The sequence below is a fragment of the Pangasianodon hypophthalmus genome, chromosome 29 (assembly GCF_027358585.1).
Source record: "Pangasianodon hypophthalmus isolate fPanHyp1 chromosome 29, fPanHyp1.pri, whole genome shotgun sequence".
NCBI classification, from domain to species: Eukaryota; Metazoa; Chordata; class Actinopteri; order Siluriformes; family Pangasiidae; genus Pangasianodon; species Pangasianodon hypophthalmus.
This window is the reverse complement of record NC_069738.1, coordinates 10660496-10681561: the sequence shown is the minus strand read 5'-3', so window position 1 is coordinate 10681561 and position 21066 is coordinate 10660496. Positions and strand designations below refer to the sequence as shown.

The 21066-nt window shown below is 40.0% G+C and overlaps 1 protein-coding gene across 1 annotated transcript in view; it reads left to right on the top strand.

The window, feature by feature from the left end:
• The first annotated feature begins 6464 nt into the window (after nt 1-6464).
• LOC113543865 (ubiquitin-conjugating enzyme E2 E2) overlaps nt 6465-21066 on the top strand; it is a 61715-nt gene continuing 47113 nt past the window's right edge. Inside the window, exons 1-3 of the mRNA XM_034301768.2 lie at nt 6465-6664; nt 10926-11129; nt 17375-17425. Of these exons, the coding sequence (XP_034157659.2) occupies nt 10927-11129; nt 17375-17425 (254 nt within the window). The 5' untranslated portion in view covers nt 6465-6664; nt 10926. The remainder of the gene's footprint in view (nt 6665-10925; nt 11130-17374; nt 17426-21066) is intronic.

The window sequence follows — 21066 nt, the reverse complement described above, 5'->3', positions numbered from 1 at the left end:
AATATATTTGTAAGGATATTTTACATAAGTTAAATTTTGTTATTTTGCGAAAGATTAGCTCAGATATTAATAACCCTGCTGAAAATTCCATGCTATTCTACAGGACCAGCTGCCAAAACACAGGCCAAGCTGGTCAAGTTGCTAATTTAGCGTTAAATACTTACTGCACTGTAGATAAGTTTAATCATCTACATTTTTTTTTTCGATCAATCTAGTCAAGTAATCTATTCAAGGAAGCTGAGAAAATAACTTAAAATAACCAAATACACTACATGGTCAAAAGTATGTGAACACCTGATCATCACATTCATATGAGGATCTTCCTCAAACTGTTCCCACAAAGTTAGAAACACACAATTGTCTATGATGTCTCTGTATGCTGTAGGATTACAGTTTCCCTTCACTGGAACTAAGAAGCGCAAACCTGTTCCAGCATCACACTGCCCCTGTACACAAAGCGAGCTCCATGAAGACATGGTGTGTGAAGGTTGGAGTGGAAGAACTCGAGTGTCCTGCACAGAGCCCTGACCTCAACTCCACTGAACACCTTTGGGATGAACTGGAACACTGACTGAACCCCAGACCTCCTCACTTAACATCAGCGCCTGATCTCACTAATGTTCTTTTATCTGAATGAACACAAACCCCTGCAACCACACTCCAAAATCTAATGGAAAGCCTTCCCAGAAGAGCAAAAGGGGACTAAATCTGGACTGGGATGTTCAACAAACACCTATGCGTATGATGGTCAGGTGTCCACAAACATTTGGCCATATAGCGTACAACAGACGTAGTGACACTGTGACAAGAATATAAAATGAATGGAAGTAGAATGATAAGTCTGTCATACAGAGTACCAAACACTAGCTTCTACTTGCACTATAGAGCACTATGGGAAAAGACTGTGCGATTTGTGACAAGACTTTAGATGATTTGCTAGTTTGTTTTTCCTGACATTCTTTGAATAAGAACTTCACACTTTTGGCAAATGCTTGTTATTTCCGTTCCACCAGTCAATACTTGTGTGTCTGTTTATTCCAGCTGCGTGACCAGATTAATTCTGATCGTCATATACGAGCCATGTTGGATGTAAATCAATATATATATATATATATATATATAATCTAACATTAATCCTATTGTTGAACTAATGCTTTTTATTGCATTAAGAAGACTGACTGTCTTTTCGTTCTTTCTGCCTGACCTCACTAATGCTCTTGTGGCCGAATGATCACAAATCCCCACAGCCACACTCCAAAATCTAGTGGAAAGCTTTCCCAGAAGAGTGGAGCTTATTATAACTGCAAAGCGGGACTAAATCTGGAATGGGAAGTTCAGCAAGCACATATGATTGTTATGGTCAGATGTCCACAAGTATTTGACGTTGTAGTCTACATAACTAGCATCCTCAAGTGTTCTTTGTCATAACTGGCCTCTATTTAGACAATACTCTAAGTAGAATAACATTTGTGCATAGAATAACCCAAAGAGACAGATTTTAACATTATTTACTATAAGAATGAACTTGATTATACGGTATAGCTTACATGATTAGTTCCAGTTCTTAGCCGATTCTGCTTCCTCATATTTTTAATGAAAATTTTAATGAAATTTATCTTCCATTAATTTAATTAAAATTCATTCAGTTAGTTACTGGGAGGAACTGTGACTTCCTGTCTCGGCAGCTGCTTACAGTAAATGTAAATTATCTAAAAATTTATCTCAAAATGATGCTAAATCTCTTTAAGCTATTAAAGCTTTTGGAATTTACTACTGAAATTCCAAAACTCATCAGAGCTGAACTGAGAATTTTTAAATGTTTCTGGCTTTAAAACATATTTCATAATATGAGATGTGTATGCTCAATCTTGCTTAATTTCTCTTGAAATTTACATTGTTATTACTCAGTCTGATTATCCACTTAAATTAAAGATTGTAATATTTTTCCAGCCATATTTGCTTGTCTGTGAGATAAAATATTTATCAGAATAGAAAATGATTCAATATTTCAACAAAAGATTCATAGAGAGCAAAGAACAATACAAACTCAGTACCAGCCTGGACAATATATTTTGCTTAATAATTAAAAGTTTTAAGTTTAAGGTGAGTCAAAGTCAACACATTTAGGAAAATGGATAGAAAATCAGCATATTTGACAAGAGGTTTGTTTCAACTTACTGTTCACTGTTACCCCCTCTTGTGGTCAGTATCATATAGCCAATATTTTAGCACATCAATATGTAACAGGAAAAAAGAATGTATAGAGATACAAGCATGCAAACTCAACACGTGAATAAACACCATGTACATATTGTGATGTTGGTATTATAAGGTTCTTTCCCATTTATTCTGAACCCATGTAAAAGATTATAATAGTAAGCTCACGATATGTGTGGGAGTGTGGGAAAATCTCTCAGATGTCATTCTGTCTGAATTCTGGAAAACATGATGGGGAAAAAATGACAAAAATACTGGTATTGAACATTAATGATGTATATTTGACCAAATGACATCAGTGATCTTGTATAGTCTTGCTGCAAAGATCATGCTGAATAAGGATCCAGTTTCATAAACACTGTGGTAAAAACAGGCTGTCTAAAGATGTCTAAAACCTTGATAGCTACATGTGGTTTCCTAACATATATAGTAGAAGGTCAGGTTTTGTTCAAGTTGTTGAATGCCATAGCAAAATGGTTATTGAATGAATTCAGTTTGTAATCAGATACCGGCTGTCAAAATGTCTGTGATTTACCTGTACATCATCATCATTAACACAGAGAACACACTCTGTACTGATGACAGCAGACACAATTTTAAAATGCTTAAATATCATACAGGAAATGTAGCCAACACAACAAAATCAACTGAACTTATCAGTGATTATTTTCTCAATGATGTAAGATTGAACAGTGAAAATGCCTATCTGATGAGACAGATAAGAGGAGAATGGCCAAACTTGTTTGAGCTGAGAGGAAGGCTAAAGAATCAAATAACCACTCTGTACATCCATGGTGAGCAGAAAAGCATCTCACTATGTCAAACCTTGAGGCAGACAGGCTACAACAGCAAAAGACTAGCTCCGGTTCCAATCCTGTCCATCAAGAACAGAAAGCTACAGTGGGCACAGACTCACCTAAACTGCAGAGTTGAAGATTGCATTGTGTATTCAATATGTCTCTTTCTGATAAATGCTGATAAACGAACACATATAAGAGGAGTTGATGTGTTATTGGCCACTAAACTGATTCTTTTTTGGTCCGGCCCTCTTGACATTGGACCAAATGTAATGTGTCTCATTACCTAAAATGCTCTAGAGATTTGTGTGTGTGAAAATCCGAGGAGATCAGCAGTTTCTGAAATACTCAAACCACCCCATCTGTCTCTAACAACCATGCCAAAGTCTCTGAGATCACATTTTTCCCCAATCTGATGTTTGATGTGGACATTACCTCAAGCTCTTGACTTGAATCTACATGATTTATGTATTTATTTGTTTGTTCGTTCGTTCGTTTTGCATTGCACTGCTCCCACATGATTGTTTGGATAATTGCATGAATGATCTGGGGTGAAGATGTTCCTATTAAAGTGGCCGTATATACAGTGGGGACTAGTGAAAATGGTTGTATTTTGCATTCTTTTCTAATTTAATACAACAATTTTCATTACAAATTATATTATTGACAACAAATTGAGTGGAAAGTAGCAGCTTATTTATATTATAATTATATTTACATGAATTTCAGAGATTATAATCCATTTTAGGTCAAATCCATCCTTCTATTTATTTATTATTTTTTAATTTATATTATAATTTTTTTATTTATTTATTATTAATTTATCTATTTATTTTAAATGAAAAAAGAAATCCTACGTAGTCTCAGAATTTTGGAACCCACTATATATTATACTTATATATTACTATATATAAACATATATTACTATAAATAAAATATTATACTTTTCACTTTTGGGGAATAACCAGAGCTATAACTTTACTTCTGACTGAGAGTGAGAACAGAGAAATGCATTTCAGTTCAGGAAACGCATTCATATCTCTAAATATGACCATGTGAAGGGGTTTCCCAGGCCGCCACACATATTTTCCACTCTTATTATATTGTATTATATTCTAATGGCCTGATTATTCACTCTACCTAATGAGCAATCTCAGTAGCCTCTCATGATGTACTCACTCCTAACACCCCAATTCCCATGTGAGCAAAACGGTGAATAGCACGCTATTGCGTCCTTCGAGAGAACACTTGGCACCGTGTTAGAAAAGATATAGAAGAGATGAACGACTCGATAAAGTAATGATGGTGACGAGGAGTTGGATCCGAGGGGAAAAGCAAGAACAGGAATAATGTTGAAATCTGGACTGAGTGACATTCTGGCCAAATCATTCTTCAGGGACTTGTTTAGCTCGGGCCTCTCTGTGCTTAATGATACAAGTGTGGAAACTCGAGTGACACTTGAAGTGAAGTGGTGTAGTAACAGGACTGAGGCCTATGTCTGTCCTTTACTCCTCCTTGACATTTATTATTATTATTATTATTATTATTATTATTATTATTATTTGCAGTTCTACTATAGACATAGCATATGCACATTTGATCATGTTTGCACTGCATTCTCATTTTCTTTAATTACCGTCTCATTTTATTGAACCTTTCTCTCTGCATGTTTTCCTCATTTCTTGATGTGTGTATGACTTCTCGACTGTATGAAAATGATGGTCTAGTAACTAATTGTCTCCTTGGGGATGAAAACAGTTTATTCAGTTCAGATCAATATGTGAGAGGCGAAAAACTCCACTTCAGGTAAAGAAAAATATCTGTTTCAAATACCCGTGTGCTGCTCAAGACTTCATTTTGGGCATTTACATAGGTTTAATAAGCAAGGAATAATGAAAAGGAAAAATGAAAATGAGAAATGAAATGTGTCTTTCCATTCCAGGGTTTTTAGAAGTTTTTAACAATCCTAGGCCACTTTAATGTTAACAGAATGAAACAGGTTTAAGGCTTATTAAAAGGTGAGAGCTTTTAGCCTTCAGCAATTGAATGTCAATCATTCTGGCCTATTTCAGCTTATTAGTGATGCACTATTTACTACCTCTCCGCAAGTACACACACACACACACACACACACACACACACACACACACACACACGTTTGTCTTACTGTCCTTGTGAGGACTTTCCATTGACATCAGTACCTGACCTCACTAATGCTCTTGTGGCAAATAAATGCTATTTATTTATTTGTTTGTTTGTTTAATTTTAAAAGTCATAATTTTTTTAACAAAAAATTTTTTCTTCATGGGAACCAAGCTCAAAACTGTCATCCCTTCCTATCCTATTTATTTATTTAAAGCTGTGGCTTTTGTAAACAAACAAACAAACAGGAAAAACAAACAAACCTGATTTACTCACACATATGCGTTTGTCTTACTGTCTTTGTGAGTTTCCATTGCAATCAGTACCTGACCTATCTATCTATCTATCTATCTATCTATCTTTAAAGTCATAACTTTTGTAACAAAAAATGTTTTCTTCAGGGGAACTAAGCTCAAAACCTTCATCCCTTCCTATCCTATTTATTTATTTAAAACTGTGGTTTTTGTAAACAAACAAACCTGATCTCTCTCTCTCTCTCTCTCTCACACACACACCTCTTTCTCTCTCTCTCTCTCTCACACACACACCTCTTTCTCTCTCTCTCTCTCTCTCTCTCTCACACACACACACACCTCTTTCTCTCTCTCTCTCTCACACACACACCTCTTTCTCTCTCTCTCTCTCACACACCTCTTTCTCTCTCTCTCTCTCTCTCTCTCACACACACACACACACACACACACACCTCTTTCTCTCTCTCTCACACACACACCTCTTTCTCTCTCTCTCTCTCTCATACACACACTCACACCTCTTTCTCTCTCTCTCTCACACACACACACCTCTTTCTCTCTCTCTCTCTCGCTCTCTCTCACACACACACACTTGTCTTACTATCCTTGTGAGGACTTTCCACTGACAGAACTATTAATGCAGCTAATGAATGCTATGCTACACCTAGCTCTAACCTTAACCTCAGTAACCAAAGCGAAACATTTGGCCACTTATTATTTATTTATTTATTTATTTTTCAGTTTTTGTTGTATTGTAGTGACCAGCTAAATGTCCCCACAAGCCGTAAACACATCAGATATTCCTGTTCCTGTGTTTAATCGTCCGGATATTAACAGGAGCTTTTATTAGTATAATTATTAATGCGGCTAATGAATGCTAAGTGCTATGCTATGCACCTAAACCTTTCAGTTAGCCTTTTAGCTTCACTCACACACACACACACACACACACACACACACAGCGAGCGGGCGCGCGCTCGTGTGTGTGTGTGTGCGCGCGGAGGGAGGGAGGGAGGGAGGCGGTCCGCTTGCTTCTCTCTCTCTCTCTCTCTCTCTCTCTCGCTCTCTCTCAGCAGCAGAGTCTCCTCGCTGTCTTCAGCGAACTCGGACGCGCCGAACAACAGCCAGCGGATTTCCTTTTTTACATAACACACACACACACACACACACATATATATATATATTTCAGCCGTGAGGAGCTGCACACAGCTGAGCTTTAGCGCCTGACTGAGGAGATTTCCGACGCGCTGACAGGTAAATAAATACAGCGAGGTGTCGCGTGAGCAGGCTAGCTGTGTGGGGGGAGGGGGGAGTGTGTGTGTGTGTGTGTGTGTGTGTGTGTGTGTTGGGGGGTGTTTACGGTCTTGAGGCTATTAGAAGTGTTTATTGTTGTATTTGTTTTGAAAGCTAGTTAACAAAGAAGCAGGTCTGTGACCCTCAGTACACAAACATGATTTTGTCAAGCTGGAGGCGTCGGGTGTGTGTGTGTGTGTGTGTGTGTGTGTGTGTGTGTCTACGTGTGTGTATGTAATGAGTGTGTAATGTGTGTGGTGTGAATGTAATGTGAGCGCGCGCGCGTGTGTATGTGTGCAATATGTGTGCAACGTTTGTGTCTGCGTGTGTGTATGTAATGAGTGTGGTGTGTGTGTGTGTGTGTGTGTGTGTGTGTGGTGTGTGTATGTATATGCCTGTGAAATGTGTGTGGTGTGTATGTAATGAGTATGTGTGTGTGTGAAATGTGTATGTGTGTGTGATGTGTGTGGTGTGCGTTATGTGTGTGTGTGTGTGTATGTGTGTGTGTGTAATGTGTGTGTGATGTGTATGTGTGGTGTGTGTGTAATGTATATGTGTGTGTGATGTGTATGTGTGCGTTGTGTGTGTGTAATGTGTATGTATATTTATGTGTGTGTGTGTGATGTGTAATGTGTGTGTGTGTAATGTATATGTATATATATGTGTGTATGGTGTGTGTGTGTAATGTGTGTGTGTGTGTCATTGTTGGTTGGTGTTTTGATGAGAGGTTTGTTTACACCTCACGAGGATGAAATGTGTGTATAGAAGTCTGTGCTGTTCCGTTGCAGCGCACGCTACAAACCGGTACCACACGGATATCCGTTATAGATTCGGATAAAAACATTAAATAATAATAAAAACAACAACAACATCAACAACATCAACAACAACAACCCTGTGACGAGGACAGAGGGGGGGGGGCGCTGCTATCAGGGGGCTTCCTGATAATAATAAAACCCCACATCAGGCGCATTAAAGGTCACGTGACGTGATTAATCCCGGACTTGGTTGTGTCATTGTGTAACGATTCAGTCTGATCTGATCTGATCTCATCTGTATGTCCTGCAGAGATTTGACCCCCTTTCTTTCACACGCACGCACACACACACACACACACACACACACACACACACACACACACACACACACACACACACACACACACACACACCCCCCACCATCTTTTTCTTCAGTTCACACTGGAAACATCCACAGGTTATTTTTAACCTTTTAATGTTACATCAAACCAAGCCATGAGTTCAGAGGCGTATTAACAGATTTCAACAGGAGTTGATGCAATACATCGTAATGTCTTGTGCAATGATGACAAGCCGTTACAGTTCGTATTAATCTAAGAAAGTCACACTACGGAGAGTTATCACTCCTTTACTGAACTGGCCATGTCTTTATGTGTGAAGAGTTTTGTATTTAAACCGTGTAAAACACTGTATCATTGAAAGCTTTAGGACTGAACGCTTCACATAAACCTGCTGTCACTACAGAAGTCCAGCAAGGTGATGTCTATAGCAAGAAATCTGACTGAATGTGTGTGTAAAAAAAAAAAAGAAAGAAAGAAAAAATACTTTTTAGATCAACACTTGGTAGCGTTTCCGCTTTGCAGCTCCAAGGTCAGTGGTTCGATCCTGAGCTCAGGTGCGTCTGTGTTGAGTTTCTGTGCTTGTTCTAAAAACACGCCAGTATGTGAATTGGTTACTCTAAATTGCACCTAGATGTGTGTGAGGGTGTGTGTGTGAGGGTGTGTGTGAGGGTGTGTGTGAGGGTGTGTGTGAGGGTGTGTGTGAGGGTGTGTGTGAGGGTGTGTGTGAGGGTGGGTGTGTGTGCGCAGGTGTGTGTGTGGGGTGGCTGTGTGTGGGAATGTGTGCGCACGTGGGAGTGTGTGTGTGGGTGGGTGGGTGTGCAGGTGTGTGCGCGGGTGTGTGTGTGTGTGTGGGTGTGTGTGGGTGTGTGAGGGTGTCTGTGTGTGGGAGTGTGTGTGTAGGTGTAGATCTGCCTCTCTGTGTGTTCCCGAAGTATTCTCCGTCTCCGTCTCCACTGCAGCTCTGACCAGGATAAAGCGGTTAGTGAAAATGAATTTTCTGAAAACAAAACCAACGTACATTTTCATTAGTGTTGTTCAGAAAAGTGTTAAAACTCAGCAGATCCTGAATTTATGATGCGTGATGCGTGACAGAAATCACATATATAATTTTCTATTACTGGAAGCCACGACTATTCAGATACTCCAGGTCTGAATTAGCCTCTTTGAAATTCGGGTCGTGATAATTCAGGTTATAAAAATTCACGGAATAGGAGTTGACTTTCATTCATACAGGTCAACTGCTATAAATTCAGCAAGTGGAAATTCAGGGACATTTTCTGGCTTTCCTAATCAAGCTCAGTCACGATATCTGTCTGAGGTCAATGGTGTATTTGACACCGTTGTTTAAAAAAAAGAAGAAAAAAGTGTATATATTACATTTTGCATTAACATGTGCTTAACACTGTCATGTAGCACTAAAGATTTGCTGTTCAAAGCACTCTACAAATAAAAAATGTATATTTTGTATGATTATTTAACGAGACTTTATCTTTAACCAAGATAACATACTCAACTCTTGTGGAGTTAAGAACTGAAAATTTCACCGAGCAGCGTAACCATAAGTCTGTTTATCTATAAGCATTATTAAAATTCTGTTCTAATATAATCTTTAAAAAGTGATGCATTTTAAAATGTGTTATTATGCTTAGACTTTCTCTCGTGCATTCAACCTGGCGTGCAACTCCTCTAACGATTATTCCAGTGGCTGAAAAAACAAACACAAGTCCACTTATTCCAGCAGCGTAGCCACAGTTGAAGATTGGAAAAAGACCAGGAGATGTTTTTCTCATCTTCAGCTGGTGAGATTCGGTGATCCTGTGCCCACTGTAGCCTCAGATTCCTGTTCTTGGCTGACAGGAGTGGAACTCGATGTGCTCTTCTTCTGTTGTAGGCCATCCATGTCATTTGTGTGTCCTGAGATGCTTTTCTGCTCAACACGGTTGTAAAGAGTGGTTATTTAAGTTATCGTTTGGCCATTCTCTTCTGACTTTTCTCATCGAGAAAGCGTGTCTAGCCGCAGAATTGCTGCTCACTGGATGTTTTTTTGTTTTTAGACACAGTTGTGTGTGATTTTTAAAATTTTTTTTTAATACTCAAACCAGCCCCATGCCACAGTCAGAGTCACTGATATCAATTTTTTCCGCATTCTGATGCTTGATGTGAACATTACCGGAAGCTCTTGACCTGTATCTGCATGATTTTATGCTCCTAATTCGTGTTCCTAATAAAGTGGACGGTATTGGGCTAATATCTTTGATCACTGTGTCAGCTGTCAGCACCCTGCTGATTCAATACACTTATCCTTTTTCGTTTTTTAAAACAAAAGGGATCTCACATTTCCTCATTCAGGTTTTATTGCACGGAGCATAAGTTTTCCTCTTTTCACACTTATTCCCCCATGTGAAAACCACACATAATGTCATATGCGTCTGATTAATGCCATCACAGTGGAGTAATAATGAAAAGATTTGAAACGTGCCCTTTCTGTTCTCCACGGTTTGAGTTTATAGTCAGACCTTAGTGAGAAGCTCCTGTGTGATCATCTCCTTCTGGAGCAATATCCGAGCTTGTGACCTTTAAACACCTTACGCGTGTAAGGATGGCTTATTTAATAACACGAGTAGGCTACATTATTTTTAGAGCCATATCTGGTCCGTGACGACACGTTGATGACATATTGATGACACGTTGATGACACGTTGATGACAAGTTGATGACACGTGTCAATGACACATTGACTACTAATAATCATATTTGACCATTTGGGCAAGCGTTGCATTTTTGGCAGGATGTTTCATAACTCCATCAGCAGCTATTTTTAAAATCCCTTATCTGGTATTCAGATCTTGCAGCAGCTCCTTTGCTGCATAGACATTTTGCTTTCATATCTACATTATTTCTTTATATCTAACGTCTAAAAAATGTGTGTGAGCTCTGACAGGTCCATTTGCACACCAGTTTATGTTTGTATGTCATGTAATAGTGTATGTTTTAATACTAGATATTAGGACAAGTGTGAAACTTTGGTTCAAGGTGCTCTGGTTTAACTGTGTCAGTGAGTTTCATTTTAGAAAATGTCAATAATTTTTTTTATTTTTGTTTGTTTTGCTCTCCACCCATCAGAATGTCCAGTGAGGTCCAGCCGAGGCCCGATGACAGTCCCAATACGAGCGGAGGCAGTTCTGACGCCGAACAGAGAGACGTAGCCCCGTCGGTGCAGCCTGAGGAAAGGGAGAGGGAGAGAGAGAGGGAACAGGCTCCTCCAAAGAAAAAGGAGGCCAAGTTCTCCAGCAAGACACCTGCTAAACTCTCTACCAGTGCCAAGAGGTGGGTCACAGCTATGAGTATTTTCTAGAAGCATGTCAGCTAGATCACACTTTGTACAAAGCAGTGTTTCCCCATACAGTGATTAATACTGTATTAATAATTGATATGTTAATGCAGATATATTGACGACCATTGAGTCATGCACCTTCAATAACCACTCTCTCCTGGTCAGGATGACCATCTGAGTGTAGTTTGCTCCATTAAGCGAGAGGGAGAGAGGAGAGAGAAGATTGAGGAGAGTGAAAGAGATGAGTGGGAGAAGAGGGAGAAGGAGAGGAGAGTGTAAGGGAGAGGAGCGAATGTGAGGGAGAGAGAATGAGAGGAGAGTGTAAGGAAGAAGGGAGTGTAAGGAAGAGGAGGGAGAATGAGAGGAGAGTGTAAAAGTGAGGAGAGTGTAAAGAAGAGGAGCGAGAATGAGAGGAGTGAGAATGAGAGGAGTGAGAATGAGAGGAGTGAGAATGAGAGGAGGGTGTAAAGGAGAGGAGGGTGTATGAGAGGAGAGAGAATGAGAGGAGAGTGTAAAAGAGAGGAGAGTGTAAAGAAGAGGAGTGAGAATGAGTGGAGTGAGAATGAGTGGAGTGAGAATGAGTGGAGTGAGAATGAGTGGAGTGAGAGTGAGAGGAGCGAGAATGAGAGGAGGGTGAATGAGAGGAGAGTGAGAATGAGAGGAGAGTGTAAAGGAGAGGAGTGAGAATGAGAGGAGGGTGTAAAGGAGAGGAGTGAGAATGAGAGGAGGGTGTAAAGGAGAGGAGTGAGAATGAGAGGAGGGTGTAAAAGAGAGGAGTGAGAATGAGAGGAGAGTGTAAAGGAGAGGAGGGTGAATGAGAGGAGAGTGTAAAGGAGAGGAGTGAGAATGAGAGGAGAGTGTAAAGGAGAGGAGAGAGACTGAGAGGAGAGTGTAAAGGAGAGGAGAGAGAATGAGAGGAGAGTGTAAAGGAGAGGAGTGAGAATGAGAGGAGAGTGTAAAGGAGAGGAGTGAGAATGAGAGGAGAGTGTAAAGGAGAGGAGTGAGAATGAGAGGAGAGTGTAAAGGAGAGGAGGGTGTAAAGGAGAGGAGTGAGAATGAGAGGAGGGTGTAAAGGAGAGGAGAGAGAATGAGAGGAGAGTGTAAAGGAGAGGAGTGAGAATGAGAGGAGAGTGTAAAGGAGAGGAGGGTGAATGAGAGGAGAGTGTAAAGGAGAGGAGGGTGAATGAGAGGAGAGTGTAAAGGAGAGGAGGGTGAATGAGAGGAGGGTGTAAAGGAGAGGAGGGTGTAAAGGAGAGGAGGGTGAATGAGAGGAGGGTGTAAAGGAGAGGAGGGTGAATGAGAGGAGGGTGTAAAGGAGAGGAGGGTGAATGAGAGGAGGGTGTAAAGGAGAGGAGAGAGACTGAGAGGAGGGTGTAAAGGAGAGGAGTGAGAATGAGAGGAGAGTGTAAAGGAGAGGAGGGTGAATGAGAGGAGGGTGTAAAGGAGAGGAGTGAGAATGAGAGGAGAGTGTAAAGGAGAGGAGGGTGAATGAGAGGAGGGTGTAAAGGAGAGGAGGGTGAATGAGAGGAGGGTGTAAAGGAGAGGAGAGAGACTGAGAGGAGGGTGTAAAGGAGAGGAGAGAGACTGAGAGGAGAGTGTAAAGGAGAGGAGTGAGAATGAGAGGAGAGTGTAAAGGAGAGGAGGGTGAATGAGAGGAGAGTGTAAAGGAGAGGAGTGAGAATGAGAGGAGAGTGTAAAGGAGAGGAGGGTGAATGAGAGGAGGGTGTAAAGGAGAGGAGGGTGAATGAGAGGAGGGTGTAAAGGAGAGGAGTGAGAATGAGAGGAGAGTGTAAAGGAGAGGAGGGTGAATGAGAGGAGAGTGTAAAGGAGAGGAGGGTGAATGAGAGGAGAGTGTAAAGGAGAGGAGTGAGAATGAGAGGAGAGTGTAAAGGAGAGGAGTGAGAATGAGAGGAGGGTGTAAAGGAGAGGAGTGAGAATGAGAGGAGGGTGTAAAGGAGAGGAGAGTGAGAATGAGAGGAGGGTGTAAAGGAGAGGAGGGTGAATGAGAGGAGGGTGTAAAGGAGAGGAGTGAGAATGAGAGGAGAGTGTAAAGGAGAGGAGTGAGAATGAGAGGAGAGTGTAAAGGAGAGGAGTGAGAATGAGAGGAGAGTGTAAAGGAGAGGAGTGAGAATGAGAAGAGAGTGTAAAGGAGAGGAGGGTGAATGAGAGGAGAGTGTAAAGGAGAGGAGTGAGAATGAGAGGAGAGTGTAAAGGAGAGGAGAGTGAATGAGAGGAGAGTGTAAAGGAGAGGAGTGAGAATGAGAGGAGAGTGTAAAGGAGAGGAGAGTGAATGAGAGGAGGGTGTAAAGGAGAGGAGGGTGTAAAGGAGAGGAGGGTGTAAAGGAGAGGAGGGTGTAAAGGAGAGGAGTGAGAATGAGAGGAGAGTGTAAAGGAGAGGAGTGAGAATGAGAGGAGAGTGTAAAGGAGAGGAGTGAGAATGAGAGGAGAGTGTAAAGGAGAGGAGTGAGAATGAGAAGAGAGTGTAAAGGAGAGGAGGGTGAATGAGAGGAGAGTGTAAAGGAGAGGAGTGAGAATGAGAGGAGAGTGTAAAGGAGAGGAGGGTGAATGAGAGGAGGGTGTAAAGGAGAGGAGGGTGTAAAGGAGAGGAGTGAGAATGAGAGGAGAGTGTAAAGGAGAGGAGGGTGAATGAGAGGAGAGTGTAAAGGAGAGGAGGGTGAATGAGAGGAGAGTGTAAAGGAGAGGAGTGAGAATGAGAGGAGAGTGTAAAGGAGAGGAGGGTGAATGAGAGGAGGGTGTAAAGGAGAGGAGGGTGTAAAGGAGAGGAGGGTGTAAAGGAGAGGAGTGAGAATGAGAGGAGAGTGTAAAGGAGAGGAGAGAGACTGAGAGGAGAGTGTAAAGGAGAGGAGGGTGAATGAGAGGAGAGTGAGAGTGAGAGGAGAGAGAATGAGAGGAGAGAGAGGGAGTGTTTACTATGAACACTCATTCTGCCACTTGCCCTCCTCTTCACTGGAGCTGAAAACAGAAACAAATCTTTTTAAATCTTTCAGTGGTTTTTACTTGTGAGTAAGAAGTAAAACTTCAGGGTGTTAACCCACATCACACCAACCTGGTGTTGATTATTTTCCTGACGTTTTATTCCTCTTATACAGCAGCAACTTGCCAACGATTATAATGTTTAATTTATTAATGAATGGAACATTGTGCTTTTTAACAGTTTATAGTCACATTCAATGTTGTGGAACATCTGTGAAAGATGTTATCAGTTACAATAGAGCAGCTATAAACCGTCTCTCTCTCTCTTTTTTTTTTTTTTTTTTTTTCCTCGCACTCTGTCGTGTTACTGAGAAACGTGAAAAAGAAAATTCCTGTGCCGGAAAATGTAGTGACTGTTACAGAAACTTTCAATAATGTTGAAAGTTAAATAAATAAACCTTACCGAGAGCTTCACCATATTAACAATTTTCTGGCCAATCAGATTCAAGAACTCGGCAGCGCTGTGATATAAAAATAGACATCAGTTGACGTACTCTTTGGGTGAGATTGTTTGAAGCAGGCCATGGAAGCTGCACTGCGTGTTGGAAATGTGAGGCAAAGGGCAGCGTAATAAAACCTCATCATCAGCGCTCCAGCCGTTCCCCTGCCAGCCCCTGGAACCCAGAAATGTGCCGCCTCAGGAAAACCTGCTATCAAATTACACCCAGAGCAGTGCAGTTTGCAAAACGCCGCTCAAACCAGAGGTGTTTAATACAGTGCAGCGTTAAGCTGCCAAGCCTGGACGATTCCCCATCGGCTTTCTAGTGGCGTCTGGGCAATTTAATCCATTTTTATTGCTAAATATACAATCGATATCTCATAATGCATCAGATTTCTTATGTGTAGATAATGTTTAATAAACCTTATTGTTATGGTAGCTTATTATATCTTTACTGTCAAGCACTGTTTGGTAATAATGACCCTCATTGTTTCATGCTCAGCAGAGAGGAAGTGTGTGTGTGTGTGTGTGTGTGTGTGTGTGTGTGTGTGTGTGTGTGTGCGTGTGTGCGTGTGTGCGTGTGTGCGTGTGTGCGTGTGTGCGTGTGTGTGTGTGTGCGCGCTGCGGTAGTTTACTGCTTGATTATGTAAGCGGCAGATTTTGCTTGTCCCGTGTTCTTGCTGCTCTGGAGCTCGTGTTTATGTGCTCGCCTGCTGCCTTGATAAAGACCTGCAAGATTGCAAAAAAAACTCTACAAGCAATTTCTCTAAATGTTCTCCAGATTGGCATTTATGCCTCAGCTATTTCTGGGGTATTCCTGATCCACACCTTAATGTTATCCTGCTTTATCTAAAAGTCATATTTTTGAATGCTAGATTTATGCAAAAACTGGGAACAAAACACAACGAGCTGTATTGTAGTGAGAAAAGGTCAGAAAACCTCCTCACTCCAAACTCAGAATAATCAAATCCAAAGGTAGTTGTTGGGGCATCAACATAAACCGCTACACTTTAAGAATAACAGCCATGCTAGAATGTCTTAGCAAAGATGTTGTGCGGTGAATTTTCGAATCCGATTGGTCAGAAAGTGTTGATTAAGGTGGTTTTGTATGGCGGATGCTAAGCTTGTGAGATTGTGTGTATGTAATATGCCATCGTCCTATCGTGCCAACTAACGATCGCTGGTGGATGATAGTATTGCCTGTGGCTTTGGGTGGGGAGAAGGGGGCGTGGCCAGACATATACGTAACGCACGTCACATACAAGTTACATCATTACATCGTAAAAATACTGGAAGCTAGTTACGAGTCGGCTGTAGCTGCAATTGCTGGAGCTAGCTAGCTTTGAGTCGTGGTTTTTTTTTGTTTGTTTGTTTGTTTTTTGTTTTTGTTTGCTCAGGAATTCTGGGGAATTGGGACTGAGGAATTGGGACTGGAAATAAATGTGATAAGTAATTAGACTAAGTTCATTGTAAATAAAATTTATTTAAACTAATAGTATGTAATTATGTAAACTACATGTGCATGTGCTGCGTGTTGAACAGCAGCTTCTGAGAAAGAGGTTTTGTTGCTCTGCTCTGAAGTCTAAAGCAGTTTATTTCGGTTAGTATAAGATACAAACAGGCGAGAAGGAAACACTTGACACTTGAAAGACATGATGGCTATCGCGATAGTTGGAATCTAGCGGATGCTTCACATTGGGGTGCAACGCAATGCCATTATCTATATTTCTATCTACATATGTTTAGTGCTCAAAATATTACTGTCTATTTTGGATTTGGATTTAAACCCGAAGTGGGCGTGGTCTATACCAGGGATCCCAAAGCACACACCCAGTCTCAAGCTGGCAAACTTTCTAATACTCCATCTTACAGTTCGGCTCTGTATTCATATTCATTTAGGATGCATTATCTGTTTTTATTTGTATTCACTTAAACCACCCATACTCCACATAAATAGATTTAAAAAAAAATTTTTTTTAACGAGATCTTTATTTAGCATTTTTGGAAAGAATATCAGGTGTCAGTGCTTTGTAACAGTCAGAGGTGAATTTTTCCACCATGGGGAAGTCTGTAGGACAGAGCTATGTCTTTTTTTTTTTTTTTTTTTTTGTCTTATTTACTTCAAGAGAGAGAACATAAGACAGGCTGGTGAGGGAATGTAAGTGATAACAGAAACTAGCAACATTTACATGTAACTATAAACAGATAAAAAGTATGACATGTCACACTTTAAATAAAAATTGATAAATGTTGGCAGCTGTGGTAAAACAGAATGTGCTGTTATAGGAAGCTGATCAACTTTGGAGTGATAACAGTAACTCCGCTTCGTGTCGAGACGCCACACACCACCCTGTCGTTGACTAATTTCCTGTAGCCGCGTGTTCTGAGGTGTTTTATTCCGTATGTATCTGATTTTTCAGCACTGGTGTTAATACAGTAAAAAAGTCATTCTGGTTAATTACTCTTTTCGCTTATTTTTTTTTTTGTATTCATATCTATATTGGTATTCATATCTATAATGCTCAAATTCTGCTCTACAAAAATGAAGTTTTGCTGACGTTTGATGGGTAATGAGTTTTCCGTTGCCTTCTCAGTACAAGGAAACATGTTGAAATGACTGTGATAATGATATATGCAACAGATAAAGTGGATTAGGTAGAGAACGCTGGAGTATTACTGTAATAATAATAATAATAATAATAATAATAATAATAAGCCTGTTGAAACCAGGATCTTGTTTACAGTAGGACCTCTATGTATAAATAAATGTATTTGTTCTCTAAAACTTAGTTCTCTTTCCTGCAGGATTCAGAAGGAGCTAGCGGAGATCACTCTTGACCCTCCTCCAAACTGCAGGTAGGACTGCGTGCCTGTGAAACATTTAATGCTGTTGGTTTTACACCTTGGTGGATGTTTGGAAATTTTAGCAAGGTGATTTTTTTTTTTTTTTTTTTTTTTGAGCTGTATCAAGAGCTGTATCATGGCACGTCAAGATCTCTCCTCTACTTACTCATGAATATGCAGCGCAAATGAACTGCGAATATCGTCTGCAAGTCATATCTTCCACATCATCTGATTCAGTCAGTTCTCTTTTAGATGCTCACAGCATACATAAGTCCTAGTCACAGGCTATGTGGCTATAGCGTAATACATAGAAGGGAAGTGTAAAACAATGCTCTAGTTCTGGGGTCGTCAACTGGCAAAGTATTTTGGCGAACTGAAATAAGTAGGTGGAAAAAAACAATAAGGGTATGAAGGAAAAACAGCTGTAAGGCAGTGACTCTCATTTTCTAAACATGAACCAGCTCAGCTTCTGTTGCGGATCCTCTTTTCCAGCTTGTGTAATCTATCTTCCAAATTTCCCCCTGGGGAACAATAAAGTCTGTCTGTCTGTCCATCTATCTATCTAGCTAGCTTTCATTTAGCTGAAAGCAGCTCATTGGATCAGAGACTAGCTAACTCTAACCCTAGCTTCAGAGCAAGACATTAAGTCAAAAAAGCTGAGAGTTTTTACAGACTTTTAGAGATTTTTTTCATTTTCTGGTCTGAGAAGCAAACCGACAGTATAGCTTGTTTAAAAAAAAAAGCTGACAATGAAAACAATGTTTAAACATGAATGAACAGAAATATGCGTTTATTCCTTCGGCGCCAGATCCAGAATAGACGTCTCATCTATGGCTCTAGTCAGAAGTGGTAACGTGAAGCGTCACTATGAAACAAAACATAACCACTTCGAATTGTCTTATTTATAAGCCATAAACTGATCGTTATTGGCTACACATTGGAAGGTAGATGTTAGTTCCTATGTAAGCAAGGAATTTTATGTAACCGGACCCTTACGAGAGTTTCTTTTTGTATATAACCACTGACATGCTCAATTTCTTTTTCATTTCTGAGCGTTTATTTATGAGTTTATCACACACACATGATACCACATCAGCCAATTACTGCCTACATTCATTTGTGAAATGCTTCAGGCTTAAGAATTCTGTAGTTAAAGTGCCTCTCAGCTGTTTCTCTCTTTTTTTTTTTTTTCCTTCTTCGCACCTGAATGTTGACTTTGGTCCAAAAGTGATTAACCTCCATGATGATCTTATGTGGGCGGCGCTGCGAAGACGTGTAGTTGCAAGGAATAGCTCGCCACAATTTGTCCGATTGCCCTTACGAGTCCATTCAGGCTTAGGGTGTGTGTGTGTGTGTGTGTGTGTGTGTGTGTGTGTGTGTGAGAGGTTGTATTAGGCTGGGCAACAGGTTTGAGCTGTAAATTTGATTCGTCATGCATGGATACTGTTCACGGTCTGCGTTGTCTCTCACAGAAAGACGGGATGGAGAAGAATGCGCTTCTCTAGAGCTCCATTTTGTGCGATAATTTAATGTGAAGCTTCTCCTGGCCGCTCATAAGGATTCTGAGACAAGCCGCATGTCGAGTGCTCGCTGCGTTCACACAAGTGTCAGAGCGCATCGATGCGGCCACTCTGACGGAAGATATGTGTGTAATCTTTCTGACGCTTGTCTTTTTATATTCATATCCAACTGCCTCCGCTCCGGTGTGGAGAACGAGATTTTACACCCCGAGATGACACCAGAAGCCTAACTCATGAGGCTTGTGTATGTAGAAGGAATGTTAAATCCTCCCGAAAGTATGTGTTTAACCTATCCTGAAGATAGATCAGAGATTATATCATGACTGCGTTTAGGATCCTCATGACTAACAGCACACACACACACACACACACACACACACTTGCACACTGTATCTCCAGATGAGAAGAAGCCTCACTTAAGAGCTTCCGCTTGGATTTCCTCCCTCACCGTTAGGGTTGTTAGAGCGTCACGGTTTCATGCTTAGTCACAGTGTAGAATCTGACACTTACCTCGCAGTAACACTTAAAATGCAGTTCTGTCTATCACCTTCTACCCGATCAACTTCCTTATTCCTCTGATTCTCATCCCTTTTGTATCTGCCCAAAGATTTCACAACCTCCTCCGTCTGGACTCCTCCTTAACCAAACAACAGCAGCCTCCATTTCTTCACCACGGTCAAACCAGCCGCGGTAGATCCTAGAGTTCGCGTACAAGGATGCGGGATGCGGGTTTCGGAATTTGAATTCAAAAGATAATATTTGAGATAATATTCCTATTATACTACAGTGATTTGCCAATGCCTACAATTCTTAATTTATTAATGAACAACGACATTAATTTTTAACATTTTTTATAGTTAAATTTAATGTTACGGAACATCCCTGAGACTCGAGTCTTCAGGACTGGAGGTTCTTCTTTCTGTTTTTTTTTTGTTTGTTTTGTTTTGTCTTGTTTCATTAGCTTCAACAGAGAGAAAAAAGAGAGGCTGGTGAGGGAACGTCAGTTTATCGCTGCGATAAAGTAACTCACGTGTCTGGAAAATGAAAGAGCACTGCCACTCGAGACTCCCTCGAACAAATGTTAAATAAACGTCTTCTAACAGAAAACTTCACCATATCATTGATTATATGCTTTTCTTTGTTATATAACAAGAAGTTTTTAACAATAATTTTCAGTAATAATTCGTCTTAGATTATTTACCGAAAAGTCTTTCAGTAAACTATCTTAGTCTCTAAATTTAAATAGTTCAGTGAAAAGTCGATCTCGGAAATATCTCGCTGGGGGGAAAAAACAATAAGGGGTTTGAGATTTTTGTTTCTTTTTGGTTTTTGTTATATGTACAAATAGAGATGGTACAGAAACCTTGACTATCGATATCCATCTGATATTGTTTTCTTTAAAAACTACAAACCAAAAGTCAGTTACTTTGTAAATATAATCAAGTATAAATTTAATAAAATCTATTCTAACGAAAGTAAAAAAACAAAAAAAAAAACAAACAAACAGTCAAGTTTCTTTACATATAAATGTTTCCACTTCCAAAAAATACATTTCTTTTCCAAATCCAATTAAAACCTTTGCCATTTGTTACATGATCCGATATCCGATATGTTTTCTCTGATCTCATGCATGATTTATTTTTTTTTTTTTTTCGGGAGATATGGCAAAAATATCACGATTCCTGACGCCATTTGGATGATCCGTGATGTAGGTTTACTCACGAACTGACAGCAATACATCAGTGCTGCATTTTGGAAACTGTTATAAATATCATTATTAAACAAATTTATAATTTTTTTTTTAGATTTTAAAAGATACATTTTAAAAGATAGAAAAAAAAATTAACACTGAAAACAAAATTTTTACATCAGCTGCTTCCAGTTAGTTTGTAAATATATAAAAAACGTTTAACAAAAATTTAACAGTGATATTCCCATATCTCTAAAAAGCATATTGCAACATAATTGATCACAATCAATATTATTATATCGTTATATCACCCAGCCCTGTATACAAAAATGTGTGCAATGATTTTTTTTTTTATTTAATACCGTGAATTTGTGATATTTTTGTTGATTACTGTGAATATTTCAAACCGTAACACCCCTACTCAGCAGAAGGTTTGTTACGCT